At 33.7% G+C, this 26,746-nt stretch overlaps 1 protein-coding gene across 2 annotated transcripts in view; it reads right to left on the bottom strand.

Annotated features, from left to right (window-relative positions):
• SEC23A (SEC23 homolog A, COPII component) overlaps positions 1 to 26,426 on the bottom strand; it is a 46,461-nt gene extending 20,035 nt beyond the window's left edge. The window contains exons 1-15 of one of the 2 annotated variants that reach the window (XM_039856567.1): positions 26,251 to 26,426; positions 25,736 to 25,823; positions 22,436 to 22,677; positions 21,555 to 21,612; positions 21,269 to 21,355; positions 20,129 to 20,365; positions 17,752 to 17,831; positions 16,829 to 16,973; positions 14,566 to 14,724; positions 13,405 to 13,520; positions 8,680 to 8,803; positions 7,018 to 7,098; positions 5,830 to 5,919; positions 4,521 to 4,627; positions 2,079 to 2,232 (exon numbers count right to left, since the gene is read on the bottom strand). In XM_039856567.1, the coding sequence (XP_039712501.1) occupies positions 2,079 to 2,232; positions 4,521 to 4,627; positions 5,830 to 5,919; positions 7,018 to 7,098; positions 8,680 to 8,803; positions 13,405 to 13,520; positions 14,566 to 14,724; positions 16,829 to 16,973; positions 17,752 to 17,831; positions 20,129 to 20,365; positions 21,269 to 21,355; positions 21,555 to 21,612; positions 22,436 to 22,656 (1,659 nt within the window). In that variant the 5' untranslated portion in view covers positions 22,657 to 22,677; positions 25,736 to 25,823; positions 26,251 to 26,426. The remainder of the gene's footprint in view (positions 1 to 2,078; positions 2,233 to 4,520; positions 4,628 to 5,829; positions 5,920 to 7,017; positions 7,099 to 8,679; positions 8,804 to 13,404; positions 13,521 to 14,565; positions 14,725 to 16,828; positions 16,974 to 17,751; positions 17,832 to 20,128; positions 20,366 to 21,268; positions 21,356 to 21,554; positions 21,613 to 22,435; positions 22,678 to 25,735; positions 25,824 to 26,250) is intronic. The other variant, XM_039856566.1, reaches the window with a different exon arrangement.
• Positions 26,427 to 26,746: the final 320 nt, after the last annotated feature.

The raw sequence follows: 26,746 nt of genomic DNA, 5'->3' as shown, positions 1-26,746 counted from the left end.
TTCAGTTTTTGACACAAGTGAGGCCACAGATAATTGGTGAAAGCTGTTTTTCACAGGAAGCAGGGCAGTAGTCTGACATTATCAGCCTTTCCCCGCCAAAATGCCTCCACCAATTTCCTCTTGGACAGGATTGTCATCTCACTTATGAGGATAAACTATACTGTTGTTATAGAAGATCAGAGTAAAATTTCCATTATGTTATGACTCACCTGTCCTCTAGTCCCAACAGCACTGCTGCTGTTGTAAATGTAATAAACTGAAGAATGTGTAGATTAGAAGTGAATTATACTGTGAGGTTTTTGTAATTTTGTACTTCTTGCAACTGTCTCATTTAGTTATTTACAAGGCCATTCTATTTTACATTTTATTAGTATTTGTGTTTTACACAAATACTAATAAACATGTCAGTTTTTCAAGTGTGAGATAGAAGAGAAAGGTTCTAGACATAAGTCTACAGAGAATTCTGAAGAAGTATAATCTTCTGTAATCACTTCACTATACTCATGCAACAAGGGACACAGAAAAGTCCATCTTCACAATGAAAGCTACTTATCAGTGGTTTTTTCCTGGGCTGATATCTCAAGTTGTACTATTCAATTTTGTGTCAGGTGCAATAACCTACAAATGCAGTAACAGCTCCAGCAAAACTTAAAAAGCACTCTACTACAATCACAGTCATTTGACAAATAAAGGTGCTGATTTCTTCAAACAGCTTTTAGAATCTCAAAACAATAAAGTGTTTGTTAGTCACACTTAGTGAAAAGGATCAGGAAGCATGCAATTTCTTAGGACAACTTCCTACCCAGAAAAGGAAAAGTCACACGGTTGGGGGAGAACCCAATAATGCCAATATGTAATAAAATTACACTAAATAAAATGCTGGGACAAGATGCAATCTGAGAAACTGAAAAAAATTCTATCTGAAAATAATATAAGTGAATGAATTGATGACATGCCACATGATGCTGAGAGGTTTGCATAATTAGTTGAAAACTAACGGCTTCTCTATTCAGGTTGACGAGTCAACAGATTTCACCAAATTGCTAAATGGTAGTTAAATTCAAGAAAACTTTTCTAATGCCCTAAACCAGCAAAGGTCAAAATATATTTAATGTTTTATCTTCCTATCTTGGTCTATGTTTGAGAAACTGTTAGCATTTGTACTAGTGGTGTACAATCAATAGTTTACTCCATGAAAGGTTTTATGTCTCTTGTTTAAAAAAAAAAAAAAAGACATGCTGATGTCAAACAACACTGCTTTCTTCAGAGGGATGCTAGTGTGAAAACACACTTGGAAATGAAAGGGAAAAAAGCTCTGAATGATGCTATAAAACTGGCTAACTTTAGTAAACAAAGACTAGTTCACTCAAGAATGCTTTAAAAACTACATGAATATCTGGACAAACAGCACAAAAGGCTCCTGCTACAAACAGAAAACCAATGACTTAGCAGAAAGAATTCTCAACAGGGTGTTTGAGCTGAAAGCTCAGCTAAAGAATTGAAGAACTACTTTCAAGCAAATAATAAGCCATAGTTTTTTGAATAAAAATGGAACATTAGAAAAAGAACTTAATTAAGCATTCTAGGTCGTAATATAAGTAATAGCTTCCTGAATTGTTAAAAACCCATCGTTATCAATAACTTCACTAACATACACTTTGATAATCTAGATGTAGATAATCAAGACTTGTCTATATTTTTCTATAATTATGTATAATTTTTACATCCCAATTTTTCTCTTAAAAATTTCCATTAAAATGAAAATAGAAAACTAAAACCATAGCAATGAAGAAAATATGTAAGAAAACAGTTATAGTAATAACAGCCAAAAAAAACAAAAAGAAAAAGAATAAGTTACGTAATTGTCACTCTTTTATTTTACAGAAAAAAAGGCATTTTAGTTTACTGGAAGAGGTAAAGAAATTCTATTCATTATTATGGCTTTCTCAGCAACTTGAACACGAGTCCCTCATACAGTCAGTTACACTGTTAAGTACTTTGAAAGAGATTATCAGCAACAAATATTTACTACAAATAAAGGCAAACAAATTTAGAAAAGAACGATGTTCACTTCTTACCAGTCGAATGAGCTGTCTGTCTAGCCATCTAAGCACATCTGGCCCTTCCTCTGTTTCTGCTCTATATACTGCCAGCCTGGCCATAAGAATGGCAGCTGCCTCCTGGTCAAAAGACGCAGCAATATTTTGGATTTGAGTTTGAGCATCTGCCCAGCTAAAGAAATGAAAATGCAAAGACATGCCACTGAATTATTATATTCACAATATCATAGTTGGCTATCACACATATTTAAATTTAAAAGGTACAGTAAATTACTCTAGTATTTCAAAATTCCAATATTACTTAGAAAAATTAGGTTTTTTTTTTAAAAAATCACTAATAGCAAGTTTCAGTACAGCAGTCATTGTTTTTAGAAAAACATACTCAAACCTAATGAAATCTTCTAATGTAACTATAAAGGTAGATCTCTAAACATTCCTTAAAATATTAAGATTTTTACAAATAAAAATCATAGAATAGATTTGTGCATGTGCATGTGTACATAGATACACAAGTACCAATATCGGACTTTAAAAATTCATTTATTTAATTTTATAAAAGCATAAATATGGAAATATAAAATAAAGGTTATCTCCCAGTCTAAGTAATTCTCATTTACTGAAATGGAAAAAGAATATCAGAATTCTTTTTCTCATTGGTTGTTTTTTTAATGGGCTATTAAGAGCTAGTTTATTTTTTTATATCAATTTTTTAAATTAAATTTACTGAGGTAACGTTAATAAAATTATATACGTTTCAAGTATACAATTCGACAATACGTCATCCATATGTTGCATTGTATGTTCACCACCCAAAATCAGATCTCCTTCCCTCACCATATATTTGACACCCTTTACCCTTTTCTACCTCTGTACTCTCCCCTTTCCCTCTGGTAACCACTGAACTGTTTCCTGTGTCTCTGAGTTTTTGTCTTGTTCATTTATTGCTTTCAGCTTTACATCCTACATATGAGTGAAATCATATGGTTCTCAACTTCCCTCTTATTTCACTTAGCATGATATTTTCAAGATCCATTCATTTGTCTTCATTAGTGATAAAAATTAAATTTACAATTACTATGTATTCTTTTTCTCCATGTTAATACCTAAAACCAATTAAAAGTGAAAACTTTAGTCTAAGGGATCAATTTGATATTATATATAAAATAGCAGTAATTTATTAAATTAACATGTTCTATAAATCCAATCCAATTAAACTGATCATTGGTAGACCCAGCAATAGTTTTTGTTTGTCTGTTTAATACTTCACAGAAGTTTTGTAATAGTTAAGCTTATCCTAGTTCTAAAGTATCCCACTTTAAGGAAGTTTGGCAACACTTATACATAACCTCTTGAAAGCTGGACCACTTTTTACATGACTCAAAGATGTAAGAAGTGATCTCAAGGGAATTCAGGCAATAATGTGTTCAAAATTCTTCTCTCTTCTTCCTCTATTTTTCATTTTTTTCAAATAGACAAGTAACTTTTTAATATTTTCCAAATAACTGACAATGGTGAATTATCTCAAGTCTGTGCCTAATTATTCCCTCTTAGAAACTATCTCAACAAATGTAGTAGATGACTGTTACACAAAATACTACCCTATAATTTTAACTGTTAGACTTTACCTTTTGTGGTCTCAACCAGGTCTACTCAAAGTGTGGTATGCAAACCCAATGCCAGTTTGTCATAAGGTAAGAACAGAAAACTGAGAGTAAATGTTTAGAAACTTTTGAGCAATTTACCTAAATTTTAAGTCTGATGGACCTAATAAAAATAGGGATTTGTATTTCGAATAGTTTTTTAAATTTTAATTTTCCTAATAATTCATTTTATTGTACTGAATAAAAGTACTAGTCTCCAAAGGATTAGGGGGAAAAAAAACTGGCCTTTCACCAGAGAGTTGAAGACTGATCTATCCCACATCATCATTAGCAGACCAAGTATTTTCAAGTCTTTCGCATTCCACACCCTTTCCCAAAAGTACCCAGCCTACAAAGCAGATGCTAAAAGTTTCATAAATGAATTAAATGACAAATAACACTTAAAAAAATATACAATGGTAAAAGTAGCTAGAACTTTAGCATCAATTAAAAAGTAATATTAATTATTGTACTAATTTATATATGTATATAAAATGGGTCATATATATATAAAATGGGTCATATATATATTATAATTACCTTTTACAAGATAATGTTTGATAGTTTTTCTCCACCTCTCAGGGGAATAAGGTAAATAAAAGAATATTTTTAAGAATGTGTCTTAGGAATAGTTTTTAAATGGCTTTACATTTCCTAACAATGAATGTTTAACAAATAAGATGAGCTAAAAAGAAATAAAATGCTCTTAGTCCTAAATGTTCATTTTCTAGTGATGGATATCACTCAAAACAGGAACCCAGTTTGGGAGCACAACCCAGAATAGTTTTGATACGTAAATTAAATTTCTAACAAGACTTACTTCCTCGCAATGGTGGTCACTCGGATGCGTCTCTGCCCACTTGAATGCTGATACTGAGTCACAAACTGGATTGCACCACGTCCTCCCTGAGGAATTGGAGCATTATGCTGTGTAAAAGTAAAAGAGTAAAAACTAAGAAAAATCTATTATCTTGTCATCATACATCACTGATGCATATCCTAGCATTAACAAAATTCATTCTAATATCGATAGGCATAATGTATTTTACAGTGCATACAAAACAGCTGTGATTTGCCTTATCAAAGATAAATGGATTTGGGAAAGGGGGAAAAATGATGAAGGATAAGAAGAGTGAGTCTAGCTAGGAAATCGATTTCAAGTAATATATAATTCAGAGGGACACGAAAGCACAAAATGAAAAGAGAAGTGTAAAAAATTTGAGATAAAGGTATAAATGAGGTAATTTTGCCTAATAGTAATCGGATGGAGAAACTGAGCTAAGTTCTACTCCCCTATCTATATAAGATGAAAACAGAACTTTTAGGAAGATAATCACATGAACAGATGACCAATAGTAAACTATTAATGACAGACTAATATATAGAAATGATCCTCAGAAAGAAATAGCAAGTGGTCAATAGGAAACTTTCCTTATACTCTTTGACAATAGATACTCTTTCTTTCTTTGTTTTGGTCAGTAAGAGCCATTACCTTTCTCACAAATTTTAACTATTAAACAAAAAATTTCTGCACTTGTCTTAGGATGGTTAACTATTTATGGTTTGTGGTTCATTTTATGCCTAATAACTATTGGTATATAAGTCAGTAATTTACATATTTAATCATTCTTTAATAGTGCTTCCTTCTGTAGCAGAAAAAAAACCTTTCCGAATATTGGAAGCTTTACCTTCCAATCTTCCCTATGGATTTTGATATATAAACTTTCTTATAGGACTCATATATCATTACATATATGTGTATGTGTAATGTGACAATTAGAAAGAGCTAGATATTGAATTACAAAAATGCATAGCTAGAACAAAATTTAAGATTTTATTTATGCTTCAATATTATACTTAAAAAATAATAAAACTGAGACTAAAAGTTGCACTGCTGACGGCTGGGCAGTTGCAGGTTTCCCTGACATCTCTATTACAGTATGTCCTCTCACTAAGGAGTACTAAGGAGTATAGGTTTGAGAAATAGAAAATGACAAATAAAAACTCCAAAAGAGAGTAAGTAAGCTTTGGGTCATATTTACTATTGGTAGAAAAACTATGAAATATTCATGGCCTAAATTCAGTACTTGTTCGAAAATGTTTCAATATTCAAATATAAAAAGTCATACCTGATTAACAACCTCAAAATATATGGCTAAGGTTGTAGTGGGACTAAGTCCACATATCTTCCATTGACAAGTGCCACCTGTTCCTATCTCCTATAAAAATAAAACATATGTTTGAAAGCTAGAAGATACAATTTATTACTATAATACATACTACAGTGAAAAAGGGGGGGACCTCCAGTAAGAAAAAAATCTATTTCAGGTTTCTAATTCATTGAATGTTAAAAGCTTAAGATTTTTTTAAGATCATATAAAATATACCATAAAATAAAATTAAGCAATTTTTACACAAAATTATAAAATAATTCAAATTCTTGCTAAGTAAATTATAAAAGTATTGATACAAGTTCTTCATATCGTAGACCTTAAAAGTATTTATCATTTAATGAAGTAATTACATTATCCTTCTATACAACTGTTTGATCTGTGTAAAGAGATAATTGGTTCAACACATAATATATGCACATGTGAAAACAGGTTTTTATGATCAGCACTGCATAATTTAAGCAGTCTGACTCCCAAGAAAACTGCTTAAAATTAATTTTAAATTCTGTCATTTTAAAGATGATTAACCTGTTGAACTGTACACCTGAAACTTACTAGAGTTCATTAACCAATGTCACCATAATAAAAAATGTTTTTTAATTTTTAAAATTAAAAAATTAGAAATTAAATAAAAAATACAGATTAATCACTTGTGTTATTTGTCCCATCATCCTCTCTACGGCTACAGTACATAATTCTACCATTTTTAAGTGTAATAAACATTCACTAGATGGAAAAATAAAAAAAGGAACTGAAACTTGCTAATTTTGTTACTTTGCTGTAAATTCTAACAAAAAAAAATTTCAGAATTCATTTTGACTTTCAGAAGTCTCCAGATTGCCAAATCATAACTTTTTTTTTAGGCACACTGGGGCAAGGAATAACTCAGGAGTAAAAAAAAAAAAAAAAAAAAAATAGAAGACTGGTGACAGTACAAAAGTTTTAATTAGGGGAGAATAGAAAAAGGGGTATTCAGAAAAAGCAACCACAAAAAGAAATATAACAATGGAGGCTAAACCACATTCTACTGAAAAACAGTTTACATGATAATTTTGAAAGGAATGCTACATGCTGCTACCCAAGGTCTCAGTTCATTCTGCCCTGAGAATTAAACTATACTTTCTTTTTAGAATAAATGTGACTTACATTTTCAGACACACAGGGTCCTTTAGAATTGAGAGACACACAGGGTCCAATAGCTCCTGAAATCTTTATTTCCCTTGAGGTCTGCAAAATAAGAACATAGTACACTTTGGTGTGCTCAAGATAAGCTCATTCAACTATAAGTATATAAGAAAAAAGATACTGTTCTACATTTAAAATTCAAAAGTCAATGAAAATATACTGTTAAAAATAATCAGTGGGCACATCTATGTTAACTTCCAAATTTTAACTATTAAACAAAAATCTAGCCCTGATCTAGCCCTAACTTTAATCTAGCCCTAACTTTAATCCTCTATTTCCAGCTGCCCAGAGGTTGTCTCTATTTGGGAATTCACACTCAATTAAATCATACCATACCCCAAATTCCTATGTCCTAATACAAAATCTTAGACACCATCTTCTATTTCTTCTCTCTTAGAAAATCTGTTTTTCAATCTCCACTAACATCAAAATTTAAGCTATCATTACCTTTTATCTAAAAAAATTAGAAAGCCTAACTCAGTTTTCTTACTTAAGATTCTTTTTCCTCACAAACCCTGAATGCCACTGTCAGAAAAATTCTATACAAAACATTGTTCTTCATTAACCTACGATGGCTGCTTCTGCCTATACACGTATCTCCAAACTACAAGCAACACGCAGACTTAAAACTACTTCCCTTACCTTCCAATCCAAACCATCCACTCTCACTAGTCCATTTTCCCCAACACACCGTGCTGATTCTCACCTCTGAGCTTCTCCTAACACTGGGCTTCTGGCTAAAATGCACTCTCTTCAACCAGCTTAAATTCTGCCATCTTTCAAAAACCAGTGTAAGTCACTGTAAAACCATTTATCTTCTAGGATAAATTCTGTCTTGCATACATTCATTTTTTTCTTCCCTAAACCTTCATAGCACTTTTATAATGTTATCTAATGTTATTTCATTCTATCACATGTGTTAACCTTGTCTTTCTATTAAGACTAAGTTTCTTTGTAAGACCAGTGCCTTGGATATCCCTTGACATCTCTACAGTTTTTTAGCGTAATGCTGGACATATAGCAAGCATTCAATAACAAGATTAACAAGATTAACAAACATTCAATAAAATAACAAGATTAATCAATATACTTGTAACTAATACTAAGCTTCTGGGTTTTTAAAATTCAAATTTGAAATGAATGATAGGACTGAATAATATCAACAACCTACTAACCATAAAACAATTACTGATATTTCTAAACCTGAAATTTTCTGATATTTATATAAATATCAGAAACATCCAAATAGAAGAGAACATGTTTCTCTTAAGTTAGATACCAATTCCTGCAATTAAAAAAAAAAACTAGCACTAACATAACCAAATTTAGCATTTAAAAAAATCAAATACATTTAAAAGTTAAACCCTAAATGAACAAATAGTTAAAGCAAAATTTACCTATGTATCTTTTCTAACAATTATTCAGAAATGTTCAAGTAAATTTAATTGCACATTTAATAATGACACGTTTTTCTAATGAACAAAATCTTTAACTCTGGGTTTCAATATAAAATAACCACTATTTTTAAAGGATATATTGAAATTGATTACTGGTATTTTAAAATTATGATCGAACCTACAAACTGTTCTTGATAACATACACATGTCAAGTTTTGGTTCTTACCTTTATTTCTAATGTACCACCAAAGCCCATTTTAAACTGTCCATGCATATCTTTGGTAAAAACTCTTTGAAAAGTTTGCTTGAATAAGGAAGTGTTAAAAGAGTCACCCATTACCATGTATCCTCTGCATGGAAAGAACAAAAAACAATGTATGTGATACAAGCAGTGAGTCTATGTGTTAAAACTAAAAGAGTAAATTACCTCTCAGTACTACTAACAGATTTTAAAGATATTTCCCAAAATGTGCTACATTACCACTAATTTTTAAAACTCATATATGTGAAAATATCCCCACCACACAAATAATCTCAATCCTGAGAATACCTGAGTGCTCCTAACACCTGGCATTTGTCCTCAGTAATTTTAAAAATCTTTTTTAGACAGGTAATACATCCACACATTAAAAAATTCAAGAGGCAAAAGGGTACACAGTAAGAAATGTGTCTCTACTACCCCAGGCACCCAGTTCTTCATACTGGTGAAGATAACTGACAGTTTACAGAATGCATTCTCATTCTTAAAAACGAATACATGTATTTGTATGTCTACATATGTATATATTGTCTGTGTGTTATATCAAACTTAGTTTTACACCCAATGAATGAGAATAGAGGGCTATTAAGGGAGCATTTTCACTTTTTGTACTAATATACTATTTAATGTTTTGTTAATAAGCACACAATTTTTTTAAAAAAGTTTTAAAAAATATAAACTGTCAAAAACTATTCTATTATTTCTTCTCTAACAGATCAGCAAAAATCACAGTTTAACAATATATCCTGTTCGTAAGGCTGTGGAAAAATAGGTACTCTCATTTACTGCTGATGAGAATGCAAAATGGTACAATCCCAAGGCAGGGGAACTTGACAATATCTAACAAAATCACTTTTTTCTCTTTAGTCTAACCAATCCACTATTGGGAATCTATCCCACCACACAAATAATCTGGCAAAACAATAACAAAAAGCAAAATATATGTACAAGGCGATTCAATGAAACATTATAATAATAAAAGATTGGAATCATCTATTAAGAGACTAGCTGAATAAAATATAGTACACTCACACAATGGAGTCATACATCGCTATAGACTGATTTCCAGGATATAATAAAAAATGGAAAGTGAGTAAAAGTATGTGAAATTTTCTGATATTTATATAAAAAGGGGGATATACCCATAACACACATGCATATAAATATTTGTATACATTTTCTCATATTTTAAAACATTCAAGTAGTTTTTAAACAATACAGTACAATCGAAAATTAAAATAGGCAAAAGTAAAACTGATGTCCTATAATTAATGGTTATTTTATTTTAGATAATGTTAAAGTCATGATTCATATGATCTCTGATGCTATTATAGATTGTAACCTTTTTAAATTTTGTATTCTATTTATTCGTTACTGGTAAACAAAAACATAGTTGAATTTTGTACATTGACCTTGACCAAGAAGTCTTGACAACTGAATATATTAATTCTAACAGTTTGTACTTTGTATTTAGATCTTTTCGGATTTTCTTTTATGAACATGTCATCTGTGATGATCTGTGTTATCACTAAACCTGATAATGCATCCTAGGCTAACAACAACTTACAACACCCCACTTATCTGCCTCCTTTTATAGCAAACCTCTATGAAAGTGCTCTCTATATCTACATTATTCGGCGTGGCCCTTGGTCCAGCAATATCAGCATCGCTAAGGATGTTGTTTGAAAAGGAGAATTTCAAGTCCCATCCTATGCATACTAAATCCAGAATTTGTGTTTCAACAATGTACCCAGCTGATCTGTACATGTGAAAGTTTGAGCAGCTCTGGTCTGTATCAACTGCTTCCAATTCCCTCCACTTGTTCTCTTTCTAATTCACTCTAAGTCGACTTTCACTGCTCTTATGAAGGTCACCAATGACCTGCAGTGTCATACTACACAATCTTACTTACAATATCAACTATTTTTATTGCTTTAAAAAACCAATAATGCTCTGACGATTCCCAAATTTATATCTTCAAGCCAGACCTATCTCCTGCATGTAAAATATCCACATGCGAGGTTGTAAAATAGCCACATGCGAGGCTGTAATATACCCAACAGCCTACTCGATATCTCCTCATGGATGTCTACTGGATGTCTACATTTTAAACCAAACACGTTCAAAGCTGAAACTTTTCCAAAATACTCTTTCTCCCACAGTCTTACCCATTTCAATAAAGGGCAACTCAATTCTTCTAGTAGACTCCTTTGGTTTTCTCAAACCCCAGATCCAATCTATCAGCAAATCCTCTACCTTCTTAATGTATCCAAAATCCAACCACTTCTCACTATCTATGATCCTACTACTTGGTATTCCTGTATCCCTATATGGTAAAGCCTCACTTAATGTCACTGATAGGTTCTTAGAAACTGTGACTTTAAGCAAATGACTGTAACAAAACCAATTTTACCACAGACTAATTGATATAGACAATAGTTAAGCTCTTAGGGAATATTTCTGGTCACAAAAACATCACCAAACTTCTAACTAAAGACCCATAACACTTTTAATGTTAAACACTAAAATAAATGTAAGCTACACATACATTTAAGAAAGATTAGTAAAAACAAGTAAGAATTATATTCCGGCCTCCTTATTCCAGTTCAGGGTCATGGGTAGCTAGAGTCTATTCCAGCAGCTCAGGGTACAAGGCAGAAGGGAAACAACCGTGGACAGGACACCCTTCCACTGCTGGGCCACACACACACACACACACATGCACACACGCATGCATGCATGCATGCACGCACGCACACACGTACGCACGTACACACTCAGACTGGGACATTTTAGCCACACTAATTCACCTAACTGCACATCCTTGGGATGTAGGAGGAAACTGCAGTCCCTGGAGAAAACCCATGCTGACATGGGGAGACATGGGGAGACATGGGGAGAACGTGCAAACTCTACAGACAGTGGCCCTGGCCAGGAGTCTTTCTTTTTCCTCATCTATATTATAACACAAAACATTGAAAGAAACAATGTATTGGAGGACCTACTGTACTCTACTGAAGACAACTAAAGTCAGATGATCCTTTTTTTCCCCCCTCTTCAGAGATTCTCTCCCCGACTTCCACCCCTGACCTATGGATGTTGCTGTCTCCCCTTTAGAACCGGATCTCTGAAGCCAGGGCATCTCCTCCCATGTGCTCACGGCTCGCCCCGGGCCTGGTGCACCGGGGATATGGTATGTGGCTCCACCTGGGGTGCGAACCCAGGACTTTTTGCGTGTAAAGCAGACGTGCTAACCACTACGCTATGAAGGCACTCCCCAGATGATCCTTTTAAAACATTAAGTCAGATCATATCACTTCTGCTGAAAACTTTCCAATGACTTCCTATCTTACTCAAAGTAAAATCTGAAAACCTAAAAAGTCAAAAGACACTCTCAGTCTGTCCTCATTACTTACCCCACTCCAGCTACTTTGGCTCCTTGCTACTTCTCTAACATCCCAGGTTACGTTCTCAACTTTGTACTTGTTATTCCCTCTGCTTGGAATACTCTTCCTTCATATGCACATGGCTCACTCTCGCACTTCCTTAAGTTTTTGCTAAAATATCACCTTCGATGAGGCCTTCCCCATCTCACCTTATTTAAAACGGCAAACCCCTCTTCTAATTTCCTGACTTATTTTGCTGCCTAACAATTATCAACATCTGACATACTATCTACTTTACTTGTCTCATTTTCTCTCACTGGAACTGTACATCTAACATGTGGCTATTTAAATTTAAATTAAACAAAATTCAAAGCTCAATTCCTCAGTCACTCTCACTACATTTCAATGGCACAATGTAGAGAATATGTCCAATAAAAAATTACACTAAATAGTCCTGCACTAGAAGATAAGTTCCATGAGGGCAAATTTTTATGTTTGGTTCACTATTTTATCTCTAGTACTTTGAACAGTTTGATACTCAGTGGGTGTCCATTAATATTTATTAGATAAATGAATTGAATACAATGAGTTGACATACTAGCAAATCAAATCCAGCAATAGATAAAAAAGATTATTCAAAAGTTAGAGTCATCCCAGGAATGCAAGGTTGGTTTAACAAACAAAAAAAATCACTATAACAAACCATATTAAAAGAATAAAGGACAAAAATCATGTGATCATCTCAAAAGATACAGGAATAGCATGTAACAAATACCTTTTCATGAAAAAACTCAACAAACTAGGAACAGATAGGAAATTCTTTAACCTGATAAAGGCATTTACAAAAACCCAGAGCTAACATCATACCAAATAGTGAAAGATGAAATGGTTTCCCCCTAAGATCTTTCTAGAATAATGTAAATGTCTAAAATTAAATTATGGCGATGGCTGCTCAACCTGTCAATATACCAAAAAAAATTTTAATTGTGCACTTAAGTGGGTAAATTTTATAGTATGTGAATTATACCTCAAAAAAGCTCCAAAATAATTCAATGACTGCAGGATATCAAGATAAACTTTTCAAACAGAACTGTAACTATATTTTGGAAAAAAATTTTATAACTATATTTTGGAAAAAAATTAAAGTGAACTTTACTGAAAAGTGTATCAAAAAGTATTACCCAAGAGTGGGAAGATGATGACTGTTTTTTTTTTTCTAAACTGTCATTGTATTTGTAATGCCAGTTTATTTCTAAACTGTCATTATTAGTTTACAAGTGCAAAAACTGAAAATTTAAATACATACCCAGTAAGGTTGGGACAGCATTTCATCTCCAAGAGACCTGTCTGATCTAATGCGCATGCATAGATATCAATAACATGACCAGTCGTTGCAGCTCGATTAGCCAATGCTTCAAAATGCTACAAAAGATTTTTTTAATCAAATAAAATCAAAGTACAAACTTAATCATCCTATACATTTTTCCCATTAACAGATAAAAATAATCTAAGAAATACTAAAAGAATAATCCATAATTTAAATGTGATGTTTCATTTAATTTGCTATAATGTCTCATAAAGTGATACAATAATTTCTGTAAGTCTAATATTTTTTAGAAAGCCATTCTTTCTAAATATAGCAGTCCCCCTTATCCATAGGATACTGTAAACTAAATTATGCTAAGCTTGAAGAAAGGCATGCTGAACATCTTGCTCTTCGTACATAAATTTGGTAGAACAACACAGAACTCTGTTTCCTGGCTAAATCCACACCCAAGTAACAAAAACATCAAAAACAGACAATAACAAAAGCAATAAGCTCAAAAGGGAAATTAAGTGGCAGGGAAAAAGCATCTATTAATAGAAAAATTATGTTATTAATTATACTTTAAAAATATAATAAATAATAACTACCAAAGAGAAATATGAGAAAATATATAGCATGACTAAATTAAAATTATGAACTGTGAAGAATTTTTAAAAAGGATAGGGAACATTAACAAGCAAAACCAATACAAAGAAGTCAAAAATCAACATTAGTAAAAAATGTACTGGCACAAACACAAAGTTACATGAAACAACTCAAAAAATGATAGAGTATTCAAGCTATGAAAATATACATATCTAAACTATAGCCTCCTGAAAATGAAAAATTAGAAAATGCAAGAAATTTTTCCTGAAGGGAAAGACATTCTTTAACATGAATATTAAAGAAGGTACATAAAGTTCTCAGGAATACTCTTTAAAGAGATACCTACTGTTGTCTACTATTCAGTTTTTAAACATTTTATTATCAAGAAATATTAAAACAAATTATCAAGAAAGAAAAAGAGGCTATTTCTCTAATTCTGAATAGCAGTTATAAAGTATGACTTCACAATATCAGATTTCATACCATAAAATATTTATACTCTTCCATCAAATGAACTTTTCTAATAAGGCAAAAAGACTTAAGAACCAAAATTACCTTAGTTCCCTTTTTAACATATTTGGCATTGTCTTTTTCAATGTCATGCCATGATCTTATAGGTGTCTTCAATTCATCTCCGACCACCATTCCAGGCCCCTGAGTGGCTGGACCGCCGATGAACATCATGATACGAGCACCAGTGTTGGGAAAAGTACACTATCAGAAAAAAGTAACTTGTCAAAAGAGTTTAAAGGAAAAAATATGTACATTTCTGATGATAAATTTTGATATACACTTTCTAGAAAGCAGGAAATCATACATTTTCCAAGAAATAAAATAATCAAGTGTTTAAAATGAAATTTAAAACAAGATATTTGTTTGAAAAACTTTCTTTTAAAAATCTCTTCTAAATAACAGTGCCTTCCAAATTTTAAAGTAAAACCTGGCAGAAACCACCTTAACCAAGTGATCAAAGCTAACTAACATTAGCAATAATAAAACAAATCAACATCCAGGGCTTCCTGATGTGTTACACAAGCAGAACACAAATCAACTCTGTAACATTCCTAGAAAAGTGCATAACCTAAATCTACTCAGGAGAAAAGACCAGATAAACCTCAATTTTGAGTCATTCTACCAAATTACTAGCCTATACTATTAAAAAATATCATGAAACACAAGAAAAGTATTCTACTTTAAAGGACACTAAAGACACTAGACAACTGAATGTAATGCATAATCTAGGATTTTCTTTTGCTATAAAGGGTATTATTGGGATAACTGGTGAAATTTGAACACAGTTTACAGATCAGAAAATTGTATTACATCAATGTTAATTTCCAGATTGTTAACTGAACTGCAGTTAACAAGGTTTCCTATAATTAAAAAATACACACTGAAATATTTAGAAGGGACATTGTGCTTGTAACTGACTTTCAAATGGTTTTTTTAAATTTATATATGTAAAAGAAAATATCTGATATCTTGCTTCTCAGCAAATTGTCATTTGAGGCTCAAATAAACTCATAAAAATTCGCAAAAAAAATTAAATAAAATTTATATGTGTTTGATAGATAGACATATAGAGATCTATGTAAGTTTGGAGAGAGAAGGATAAAGCAAATATAATAAATGTAATACATGTTTGAGGAATCTGGGTAAAAGTTCAATTAATCTTTGACCCTCTCTTCATAACTTTTCCTTATACTTGGATTTATGTCAAAGTAGAAAGTTAAAAGAATAAAAGATATAACAGATATAAAAGAATAACAGATATAAATAACACACTGTATAAAACAGGAAACCATGAGTCCATGTTGATATTAATAAATAAATTGAAAGTTTGATGAGTATGAAATATTTGCATGGTTTCAAAGATCCTCACATCTAATGTTTATTAATCACAAAGGGAAGGGAAATGAGAATAATTTCACAGCGTAGAAATCTAATAGATAAAACCTTAATGAGTGATCAAAGTGATTATCATCAGTAACAGAGCAAATGAAAATCATATCCCACCTGATAGGATACAACAAGAACACAGCATTACTTCTGTGATACATGCAAAGACCTGAATTTAATTGTGAGGATACGTCAAGACAAACCTAAATTGAGAGACATTCTATAAAATAACTAGCCTGAAACTTCCAGAGTGTCAAGGTCATGAAAGTCAAGAAAAGGCTAAGGAACTATTCCAGACTGAAGGAGACTAAATAGACATAACCACTAAATGTATGCCTCTGAAGTAAATCCTTTTAGTAAAAGAAATATTGAAATAATCAGCAAAACTTGAATGAGGTCCAAGAATTACACGGCAGTAACGTGTCAGGGTTAACATTTAGATTTTAATAGTTGTATTGTGGTTATATAGAAGAATGTCCTGGTTTATAAGAAATACAACCAAAGTATTCAAGGGATAGAGAATACCATGTTAGCAGCAACTTAATCTCAAATAATCAGTTCCGGCGGGGCGAAGCGGGGAAGGGGGTCGGGGCAGGGAGCTCTTTGCAACTCTTCTGTAAATTTGATAGCATTTCAATTTTTTAAAAAAACTAATTATAAAGCTAAAATATGTATGCGTAAAATTTTCAAATTCTATTTAAAAGTAAAATTTCCCTTATACTACCAGTTAACATTTGCGTGAGCATCCTTCCAGAAGCCTCTCTATAGACAAAAGGACACACTGAAGATCAAACTTTAAATAAATAAATTCATGTACTCACTCTCCTATAACCTGATTTTTTTCATACAACATTACCTTGTACATATCATTCCATACACACACATACACATCTACATTCCAAAACAAAGCTGTCCCTACCTCAAGTAGCCCTACGGCTATGGAAAGTGCCACCCCAGAGGAACGCAAAGGTCTCTTTCCCTGTGGCACAGGCCAAGGGTCTCGCTGCAGTTCTCCCAAAAGATCTGTGAGATTCATATCTATTTTCTGTACTGGCTGCAAGAATCTGCAAAACAAAATTAAATAAAAAGCCATTTATTTGTGGGTGAGGATTTAAGAAATAAACTGTCCACTTTCTTAAAAATGGGGAAATAATTTGAACACACAGATCGATGATTTTCAAAACTATTGTGATTATCAGAATCAGTGGGAAAGCTTGTTTTAACATAGATTGCTGGTTCAGAGTGTCATTCAGGAGGTCTGGGGTGGGGCCCAGGAATCCACATTTCAAACAAGCTCCCAGGTGATGCTTACACTACTTGTCCAGGAATTACACTTTGAGTAAAACTGCTATAAATGAAACAGTCAAACCACGTATTACTTTAGCACTCCACCTTTCATTTACCCATCTAATAAGTTTTAAGGTTACTGAAATAATTATGAGAAGATACATCAACTGGATTTCAGTAACACACATCTGATTAGAGAGTTGGGGTGGGGGCAGTGAGCTACCTCTAAGGCTAAGTAGGCAAAATGAAAAGTTTCTGAGGCCCTCCTTTGTTTGGCTGCCCACAACAACAAAAATTAAGTTTTTTCTGAACTTAAAAATAGAAAATCAGGAATATATCAAAACCAAAGTAACTCCTTATATTATAATGATGAAAAACCAACATTTCAGTGACATGATTCTGCCTCAACTCTTTAAAAAGTATATTAATGCAATCTATTTATATTCCTAAAAATATTTAACAATACAGTATCATTAATGTCTATGTTCAAGTTAAAGGTATGCGATGCTTAAAATAGTTCCATGAATTATAAAATTCTCTGGCATATTCAATTACCTATTAGAAGGAGGTGGCTGCTGTACCTGAGGACCACGTGTTGCTTGAGTAACGGGTACTTTAGAGAGCCCCAGCATTTCCTGTAAAGAGATTACTTCTGTGATATCTATTTCATTACTCCTACAAAGAGGTATCAACTATTTACTATGTGCAAGGTGCTAGGCTAGGCATTAGGAACACAAAAATAAAATACAAGGTCTCTTTCCTCAGAAAGCAATAGGTCCAGCTGGGGAGACTGTCAGGTAAACGATAACAATACAGTGAAATAATCATCAAAAGAAAGCAAAGTACAAGGTGCTATGAGAGCAAAGAAAAGAGAAACTAGCTCAAATATTTTTCTAATTGTCAAATTAAATTACTGTGTAACTTGAATGCCTATACTTCTTAACTTGTATTCATTAATCCCTTGCAGCAACTATATCTCAAGTATGTGTTATGTGCCAGGCATCTAATGGTGAAAAAATATAGTTCCTGACCTTATGGAAATTAAAATCTGGTAGGAGACAGGAGTTAATCAAATCATTAAGTGTAAAAATGCAACTGTAATAAGTGTTATGCAAGAAGGGTACATGGCATCATATTAAAAGGGGTACATATACATAAGGTAAATATAGAAGGTACACATACTTTGTATGCCCATATTTCTTAATTTTCTGACTTAATGCCTAACCACACTGCCAGTTTTGAATTTTAGAAGTGTGCACAATTCCTCTCTAGACATATGAAAATAATGTTATTTTACTAAAGTTTTCTTAAATCTAGAGATGCTTAGTCATGAAGGCAGTAAAAGTATATAACAGAAAATCAGAATGTCTAAAGATGTGCAAGGGAAAAATTATTGAAGTAATCCTGCAGTATTTCCATACTGCTAGTAGAAAGAGCAACTTTTTACTACAGACTTATTATGTTCTAAACTCTTTATATATACTATTTCCCTACAAAAAAATAATGAAGGATATTTCTTAGTCCCTGATTTACAAATGAAAACTGACACTCAGAAAGTCTAAGTAACTTGCCTAAAGCTTTACAAACTAGTAGGTGAAAAGCAAAGATATTAACCCAGGTTTTGCTATAAAGTCCTATAATAGTTTACTGAGTGGTCCTATACTGAGTGGTCTCTCAATATTTTATTTAGTACTAATAAAAACCTTGCAAAGTAGGTATTGTTTATCCTTTTCCATAGAGGATGAGAAAATAAGCAAGGAGATCAACCCAAGATCACACAACTCAATTAAAATTTAAATCAGGACTATGTGGAGAGCAAAGACCAGACTCTTTTCAACCAGATGGTTAGATATGGAAGATAAAAACATCTTAATGGAGAAAAAACTTTAGTCTGCAGGCATTCATTGCCTGTTGCAAAAAGGCAGATGTTGTATGTGTTATATGTGTATTATATAATTTAAGTAAAATGTACTCTATAATCAGAACATTAAACCACTTTAAATTTACAATTTAACAATAACAGTAAACAATAACAGTAAGCACAATCCATTTAATTCTCATGACCACCCTGTAAGGTAAATACTATTCTTATTTATCTCCCTTCACAGATGAAAAAACTAAGGCACAGAAAGGTTACAATTCACCTACTTTCTCTCCTGTCTCATGGAAATAGATGATCCTCCTCTCCAAGGTACTCTGCTTCCTGTGCTTGGGAAGGAATTCCTATCACGCCTTCTGAAACCTCACTCTCCTCATCTCGCTCTTGCTTTCAATCACCCTCTTTAGTCTCTTTACCTTCTGTGTATAAACACATTCAAGGGTCCCTCCTAAACTAACTCAGTCTCTCTCAAACCCCCCCACTATCGCCTTCCTGACCTTCAACAACCAACCTCTGAAAATAATAGAGACTCTATTTTCTCCTCTTCCTCAAATCTTATTCTTTACTCATTCACTATCTTACTCACTGTTCACTAGTCTCCCCATCCAACCCTGCAATTCCTCCAGTATTTTCTATCTCAGTTAACTGCAGCACCATCACCCCAGTCTGCCAAGCTCTAAATTACTCATCCTCAAAATCTTTTTCATTTTGGGATACCTGGATGCCTCCAAAGATGTCAAGAAAAAAATAATATTCCGCAGTTGCTTTCTCTCAGTCTTCAGCACGACTCTTCTATAAGCCCTTAAATCTCTAATAAAATATTTTCAGTCTCACTCTAAATTTCAGATACTGTTAAAAGTGAAAGATCATCAATCTGTATGATAACAATTTAAGGCAAGTGAAAGAAAACTGATGCTAAATTTAAAGACTTGGTTACAATAATATTAGTCAATTATAATACAAATATTTTCTAGAAACTTATATCCAGGTTTTCATAGACATATACAGAGTGATGCTCACAGATAGGGTGACACTACCATTCTTGTTGTTTACCTGCAGTTGTTTGGCAGACAGATCTTTTGTTCCTCTGAAGACATAGCTTTTTGAAATGCCTTCACATCCAAGTTCATGAACCTGCACCATTCTTCCAAAAGTAATAAGTCCAACCAAAGCTGTAGGTGGTAAAAGACTTAATGACATCTGCATAGATTCTTTCAGGGCTTGTAAATCTTCATCTTCCATGCAAGTATCAACCACATAGAGGAATATCAAAGGCATCTGAGGACCACGCTGATAAAAGATGTTGCCATAAGAAAAAAAAAGTATTTTATACTTCAGCACAATATATAAGGATAATCAATAGAGGACTAATTAAATAATTTATAGTACATTCATACAATGAAATCCTAATAAATACATTTCTGAAATGAAACAGGTTACCTATGCATGGAGAGATATCCGAGATATCAAGTGAAAAATTAAGTTTAAAAACATTATTTACAATTACATACAGAAGACAATCACTTTTAATTTCATTTAACTGCATGAGGTTTCATTTCTTATAATGAGTATTTATTTCTTTTTAAAATAAGAAAATAGTAACTAAAAGGTAAAAAACACATGATGAATTTATAAAATAACTGTCTAAACCTGAATTAGATTGTAAGAGACTAAAAACTAGCCAGGCTAGACAATTACTGACTGGCTCAAGTAAACCATATTCTGCTTTTTCTACAACATTCATAAAGGATATTATTTTTGCTCTTAAATATAGAAACAACTATGTAAAGCTATTCAGAAAGGGAAGAAAAATGATTTTCCTATCAAGGACCAAAACAAGAATAATTTCATTAACTAGACTTGAGGATAGATCATCAGGCTCAAGCACCACATTGACTATCTATAAACTGACCTTCCAACTACAAAGCAAGATTAATACTTTAGTGTCTACTCAGTATAACAAATCATACCAGCCTATCCAATATACTGGCCACCCATCAAATAACTACAACAGAGATATTACACCTTGTTTAAAATGACCTTGAGAGGTCTTACCTTTGAAATGCTTCATCAATTCAATGTGAAAATCAAGAATGATGTCTTTTAAGTCATCTCAAGTGAACAATTATTTTGATATAAAGTAAATTACCAGGTATTTAAAACTTCCTTAAAGATTTACTCTTAAGTTCTTACCAGAACTACATATTCAATGCTAGAAAACTGAGGTAAAAGTTCAGCAGGCTGATTCAGTTCAGATATACCAGCATAAGTAGGTGGAAACTACAGAGAGAAAAAAAACAAAAAAATTTAACAAATTATTTGCCAGAAAGAGTAATAAAATTTTAAACCAAAAATATTTCCTGATCATTTAATTATTAAAGATATTTTCATCGCATAAAAGTGATTTCATCTTTCTTTATAAACTTGCATATTTAGACCAGTACTATAGCATTAACACCTACAATGGGGGTTTTCTTACCTGATTCCTTTGATAACAAAAGTTGCAAGCCCAGAGTTTTGCTCGATAATCCACTTGACTGTTTTAAGAAAAGATACAATACAGCTCATGTTTCAGTACAATTTTACAGTGATCCTAAACTCAATAAAATTTTTCTTTCTAAAACATGATTGCATTCAAAGTGATCTTTAAAAGCTATGTATTTTTAAATGTTGCCAATATCTATATACTGTAACTCTTAATATATAGTAAACAATTAAAATTAAGATAATTCTACCTTTTGTCTTTAAATGACTTAATAACTTCTACTCAGATCTAGGAAACATTTATTCAATTTAAAAATACATTTATTAAATGCTTAATATGTACCAGCTATATTCTAGGTGCTGGTGATAGCACCACTGAGTGTGCTATCTTCTATGTTCTAGAAGAGAAAGAGAGACAATAAACAAGAAGATACTTCTAGATAGTGATAATGAAGATTAAAGAAAACAAAACAGAATGACCAGATTTGCTAGTGGACTGGGTAGAGAAAAAGGGAATAGAAAGAGAAATAAAAGATGATTCCTGAGGTTCTGCTTATGCAACAAGAAATCAAAACATTTTTTAAACGTCATGCTACTCAATTATGACGTTTCTAATGATGTGAGATGGGCTGATACACAGCCAACACCAGTATCTAGAGGATACTGACAGGATCTAATGGTTTATATGGTGGTAATTTTACATTTGGTCCCTTATCACTTCACTACTCCTAAAATATTATAGCTCTTTGGATTTGACTAACCTAACTTGAAAAAATAAATTTCAACAAAAATAAAGATATTTTTATACAAATGAGCAAGAAAGAAACTACATTTTGAAGTCATACTGTCACTTCTTTTTTTCTATGTTTTAATTACCATAAAGGATTCAAAACTGCACGGCAAGTGGTCCTACTACACAAAACAGGTTCATATTGAATAGGTGGTAAATCAGGCCTCTCCTTTAGTGGTGTAAACAGGGCTGCTACTGGAACAACCATTCTTGTAGCTTCTAGTCGACTTGATGGCCAAACATTCCAACTAAATCGAACTCCATCTCGTTCTTCATTTTGCTGGATGAATTCCAAATAGGTTGTCATTGTAGAGCTTGACTTTTATTTCTATAACAAAATTAAAAAATATTTTCAAATTCTCTTCAAAAAATTCAAAATAAGTATGTTTTTCTCATTTTCAGCAATATGAATCCATTACAAATCATTACCAAATGAAAATACTATCTCAGAAAAAAATTAGCAAGCAACAATAACGCCACTTAAAACAAAATAATAAGTAACTCTATTGAAACCAATGTCCATTAGGCCCAATAAGAAGTAGTAAATTTACTACTCTGGCTAAGGGCTAGTCAAGCAATGTCTCCATCTTGTTACTCTCTAACTGCCTATCTAGGATGCCAACTTTCCTACCTAGATAATAATTCTAGCTCGTGCTCTCAAACTGCAACAGTGATGGAAAGAAACCGTAAAAATTAAAGGCCAAAAGATTTGTGGGAGAGATGAAGGACATTAAGAACTGAGAATTATGAAGGCCGAGTGCCAAAAGGGGCTACATGGATGTTGAAGTTGCTAAGAACAATGATGAGGAACCGATGCTCAAATATAAGTGAGGGAAGGAAAAGTTCATAATAATAATTTTAATTTTAGAAAAATTTTCAAATAGATTTTGATAATATAAATTATGTAAAAGCTTAACAAATCTAAATATCTTAAGAAGCTAAGAACTTTCTCTTCTTTAAAAGAAATAATATGCCAATAATACCTCAATTAATAATAAAATAAAAATTAAACACTCTTTCCTCCTATCAGAATCTGAGAGACAAAGAGAGAATCATGATAATTAACAGCCAGCACAGATTTTCCAAAAGTTGATAAATAATAAAAGGAAATCCTAAAATAACTAAATTTGTTTAGAAAAGATTATCTTGAAGGTAGATATCGGAGGCAGCTTTGAGAAAGACGGTATGAGTTTGAGAAAAAATGGCTGTTGAAAGATAATGGTAAAACAAAGATGTGGGATAGTCAGAGGGGGGATCAGAAGACGCCAACCTCAGTTCTAACACAGGCAATGGTCAGCAAGAGAAGAAACAATCTCCTTTGCAAGAGATATCAGTTTTTAGCAAGAGCTTCCAAGCTATCGATGTGAATATAAATTTAAGGACTATGAAATCCTTCCTATAAATAAAGCAAATGACGTTTTCTGTTACTTAATTACATTTTTAATCTAAGATGCAGCTAGAATATATCATCAAAAAGCATTAAAATACCCATTAAAATATACTAAACCAATCAGGTTTGGTCACCTGAACCAAACACAAAAAATGTTTTGAGTGTCTATTTCTCAATTCTCCAAGAAAGTTTCTGAATTTCTCAAACACGTGAGTTATATGTCACGCATATTCTCAAAAATAGATAGAACTGAACCTGTCACCTGGAAAACAATTCATAGCATTTGTTGCTGGTGATAAAATTTGAGCTTTCGAGCAAATATTAAAATTTTTGAGAACTTTTATCCACTACAGTGAACTTCACAGCTCTAATATGTAATGATTTTTCTGTTGATCAGTGGTGATATCAATGTAATTTTTTAATATTGTATAACAAATATGTCAACATTTAGAAGATACACATTATTCAGTGAAGCAATATCTCCTAAATGATCAATGTCACAAAATCATGAATGGGTAAATGACCCATTCAAAGTGCAGGATAGACCAACAGGTTTTAATGTAACAGAGTACAAAGGATTCACTTCTAAGGTTTCAGATTCCACACTACGGTTAACTGGATTTCTTAACTAAAACTGTTCATTTCTGGTGTAGTATCAAAGAATATGCAATTATCTGAAAAAGCTAATAAAATAGTCCTCTTTTTTCCAGCTACATATCTATGTAAGCCTGATTTCCTTCATATAATTCAACCAAAACAACCTATCACAAGCGATTGAATGCAGAAGTAGATATGAAAAATAAAAATCTACCTGTCTTCCATTAAGCAAAATTTTGGGGATTTTTTTTTTGATCCTCAATAATATTTAAGAGTAAAGAGGTCTTGAGAACCACTGCCTTTAGGACACTAGGGCTAAATTCAATCGGGGAGCCTAATAGAAAAAGGATCTAAGAGACTTAGCACGAAGACATTTACAAACAGGCAATCACCAGGTTTAAGTTCCTACAACAGGTAACAAAGCTGGATTGTAATTCCACTCCTTACTTTTCATTAAGACAGACTAAATATTACCTGCGTGATATTTGGGCACAATTCCTCTTCTCTTGCTCACTATCTTTGCTCTAAGATCACAACTGCTCACTAAATGACATCTATTTTATTTCCTACATTCTCACTTTCTGGCAGTATTTTGAAAAAAAAAATCCCACCTGTTTCTTCTTAACTGGGCCAATTACACATTCATTCAATTGTTCAATTTTAAAATCACTAATTCTAGTACAAATTGTGCCAGGGTTGGTCCTATATCCGACAATGGCATATCTAAAATAGTCTTTTCTACAAACAAGCTTTTTATAAAAGGGCATTATTTGATAAGCATTCTCTCTTCTAACATTATGCATGCATAAAAACATAAATCCAAATGAATATGACTCAGACACTATATTATCATGCAGACTTAATATACTAGTCATGGTACTTTTTTTTTTTTAGATAATAGTGCCTCCTTTTCAGTTGTAATATACTCAGTGAAGTGTCTTCAACTATTTCGGAAGACTTAGCTTTATATTAGACAAATAATTTTACCTCTCGGATCCTCAATTCCTCATCAAGAAGAGGTGTTTGGGCTAGAAAACGACAAGGCCCTTTCTAACTCTAAAATTCTATGAGTCAATTAAAACTGGTTAGACTTCCAAATTGATTATTAAACTACCAGAGAATGGTGAGAAGGAAACTTAACATATATTTATAATTAAATCTAAAACTTTTTATAACCAAGATAATTTGGCAAGTTATCCCCGGCTTTGAGGGGTGGAGGTTCAATAAATTCAAGTGGAAATGTTATTCAACAAACACTCCGGTGGCTGCATGTAGGTTTACTACTTTTCCTTTGCCACCAAAACGATTAACATTAGGGCCGAACGGAAGCACAAGTAAGATTGGTCCTATCTGAAAACTGAACTCTATTTGTAATCAAGGCCCAAGGCATAAGCTTTACCTGACTTTTCTCCTTTCCCCCAATAACTCCCAAGGCCAAACTACGGATGACGAAGTCACATCGGTTCAAAGTCTATGGCACTTCTGATCTGGCAAGAATGAACGGATAAGCCTAAGCGCCCAGAAGCGGTGATGGGTTGGGGTGAGGAAAGCAGACGGCCTCGGAGGCGGGGTGGGGTGTTAGGCGAGATGCTCAAACTGCCGTTTCTCACTTGACTCCCAAAACCTGATCCAGGGTAACTGGGTGAGGGAGTCGGGCCCCCGGAACACGGGAGAAGAAGCAGAGGGTGGGGAGAAGACAAGGTGATAGGTTCAGGGCTCAAGGCTGCCCCGCAAGGCCCGGGTGCGCCCCACCTGCCCCGAGGCACCAAGAGGGAAGAGCCCACACCACCCTAGAGACCCCAGCCGTCGAGCCAGCCAGCCAGCCGCCGCCCAGGGCCCCCTCCCCCGCTTGCCGCTGAGCACCCGCGGCCGCCCAAGGAGCCTGAAGGAGGCATCCCTGAAGTTAGGCCTTACCACAATGTCCCCCGCTACGAGACCCACGCCTGTCGCAGCCTCGGCCTTGCAAAATCAGTCCTATACGCGCAGCCGAAGCAGCCGAAGCAGTGCAATCAGGGCCGCGGCCGCCCCGCCCCCGATCTCCGCACAGAACTCTGCTGGGTCAACATGGCTGGTGCCGCCTCTGCCACGTCAAAGGGAAGGGCGGGGGCATGAAAGGGAGGGGCGGGGCGACCGCCAAGAAACAGAAAGGGAGGCTGTGGACGCCCGCGGAATCGACCCCGGGGAGGAGACGAGGAGAGAGGAGGCTAGTCGCGGGAGGTGCCGAGCGACTGGGCCTTGGGAGCTAAAGAGGAAGGTGTGAGACTAAAAAGAGGGAGAAGAGGGGAAAGGGGCAGGGACGGAGCCAGAGGGGCGGGGCGACCGAGACAAACCCGACCGTGGAACGTGGGTGGGGAGCGGGTCCGGGGCGGAGTTGTTACTGGAGCGTGGGGTTTCGCGGTGGAGCGCCTTT

Source organism: Pteropus medius, unplaced genomic scaffold, assembly GCF_902729225.1.
Source record: "Pteropus medius unplaced genomic scaffold, Ma_sr-lr_union100, whole genome shotgun sequence".
Lineage (NCBI taxonomy): Eukaryota > Metazoa > Chordata > Mammalia > Chiroptera > Pteropodidae > Pteropus > Pteropus medius.
The sequence above is the reverse complement of the archived record's forward strand: the minus strand, read 5'-3'. Positions and strand labels throughout refer to the sequence as shown.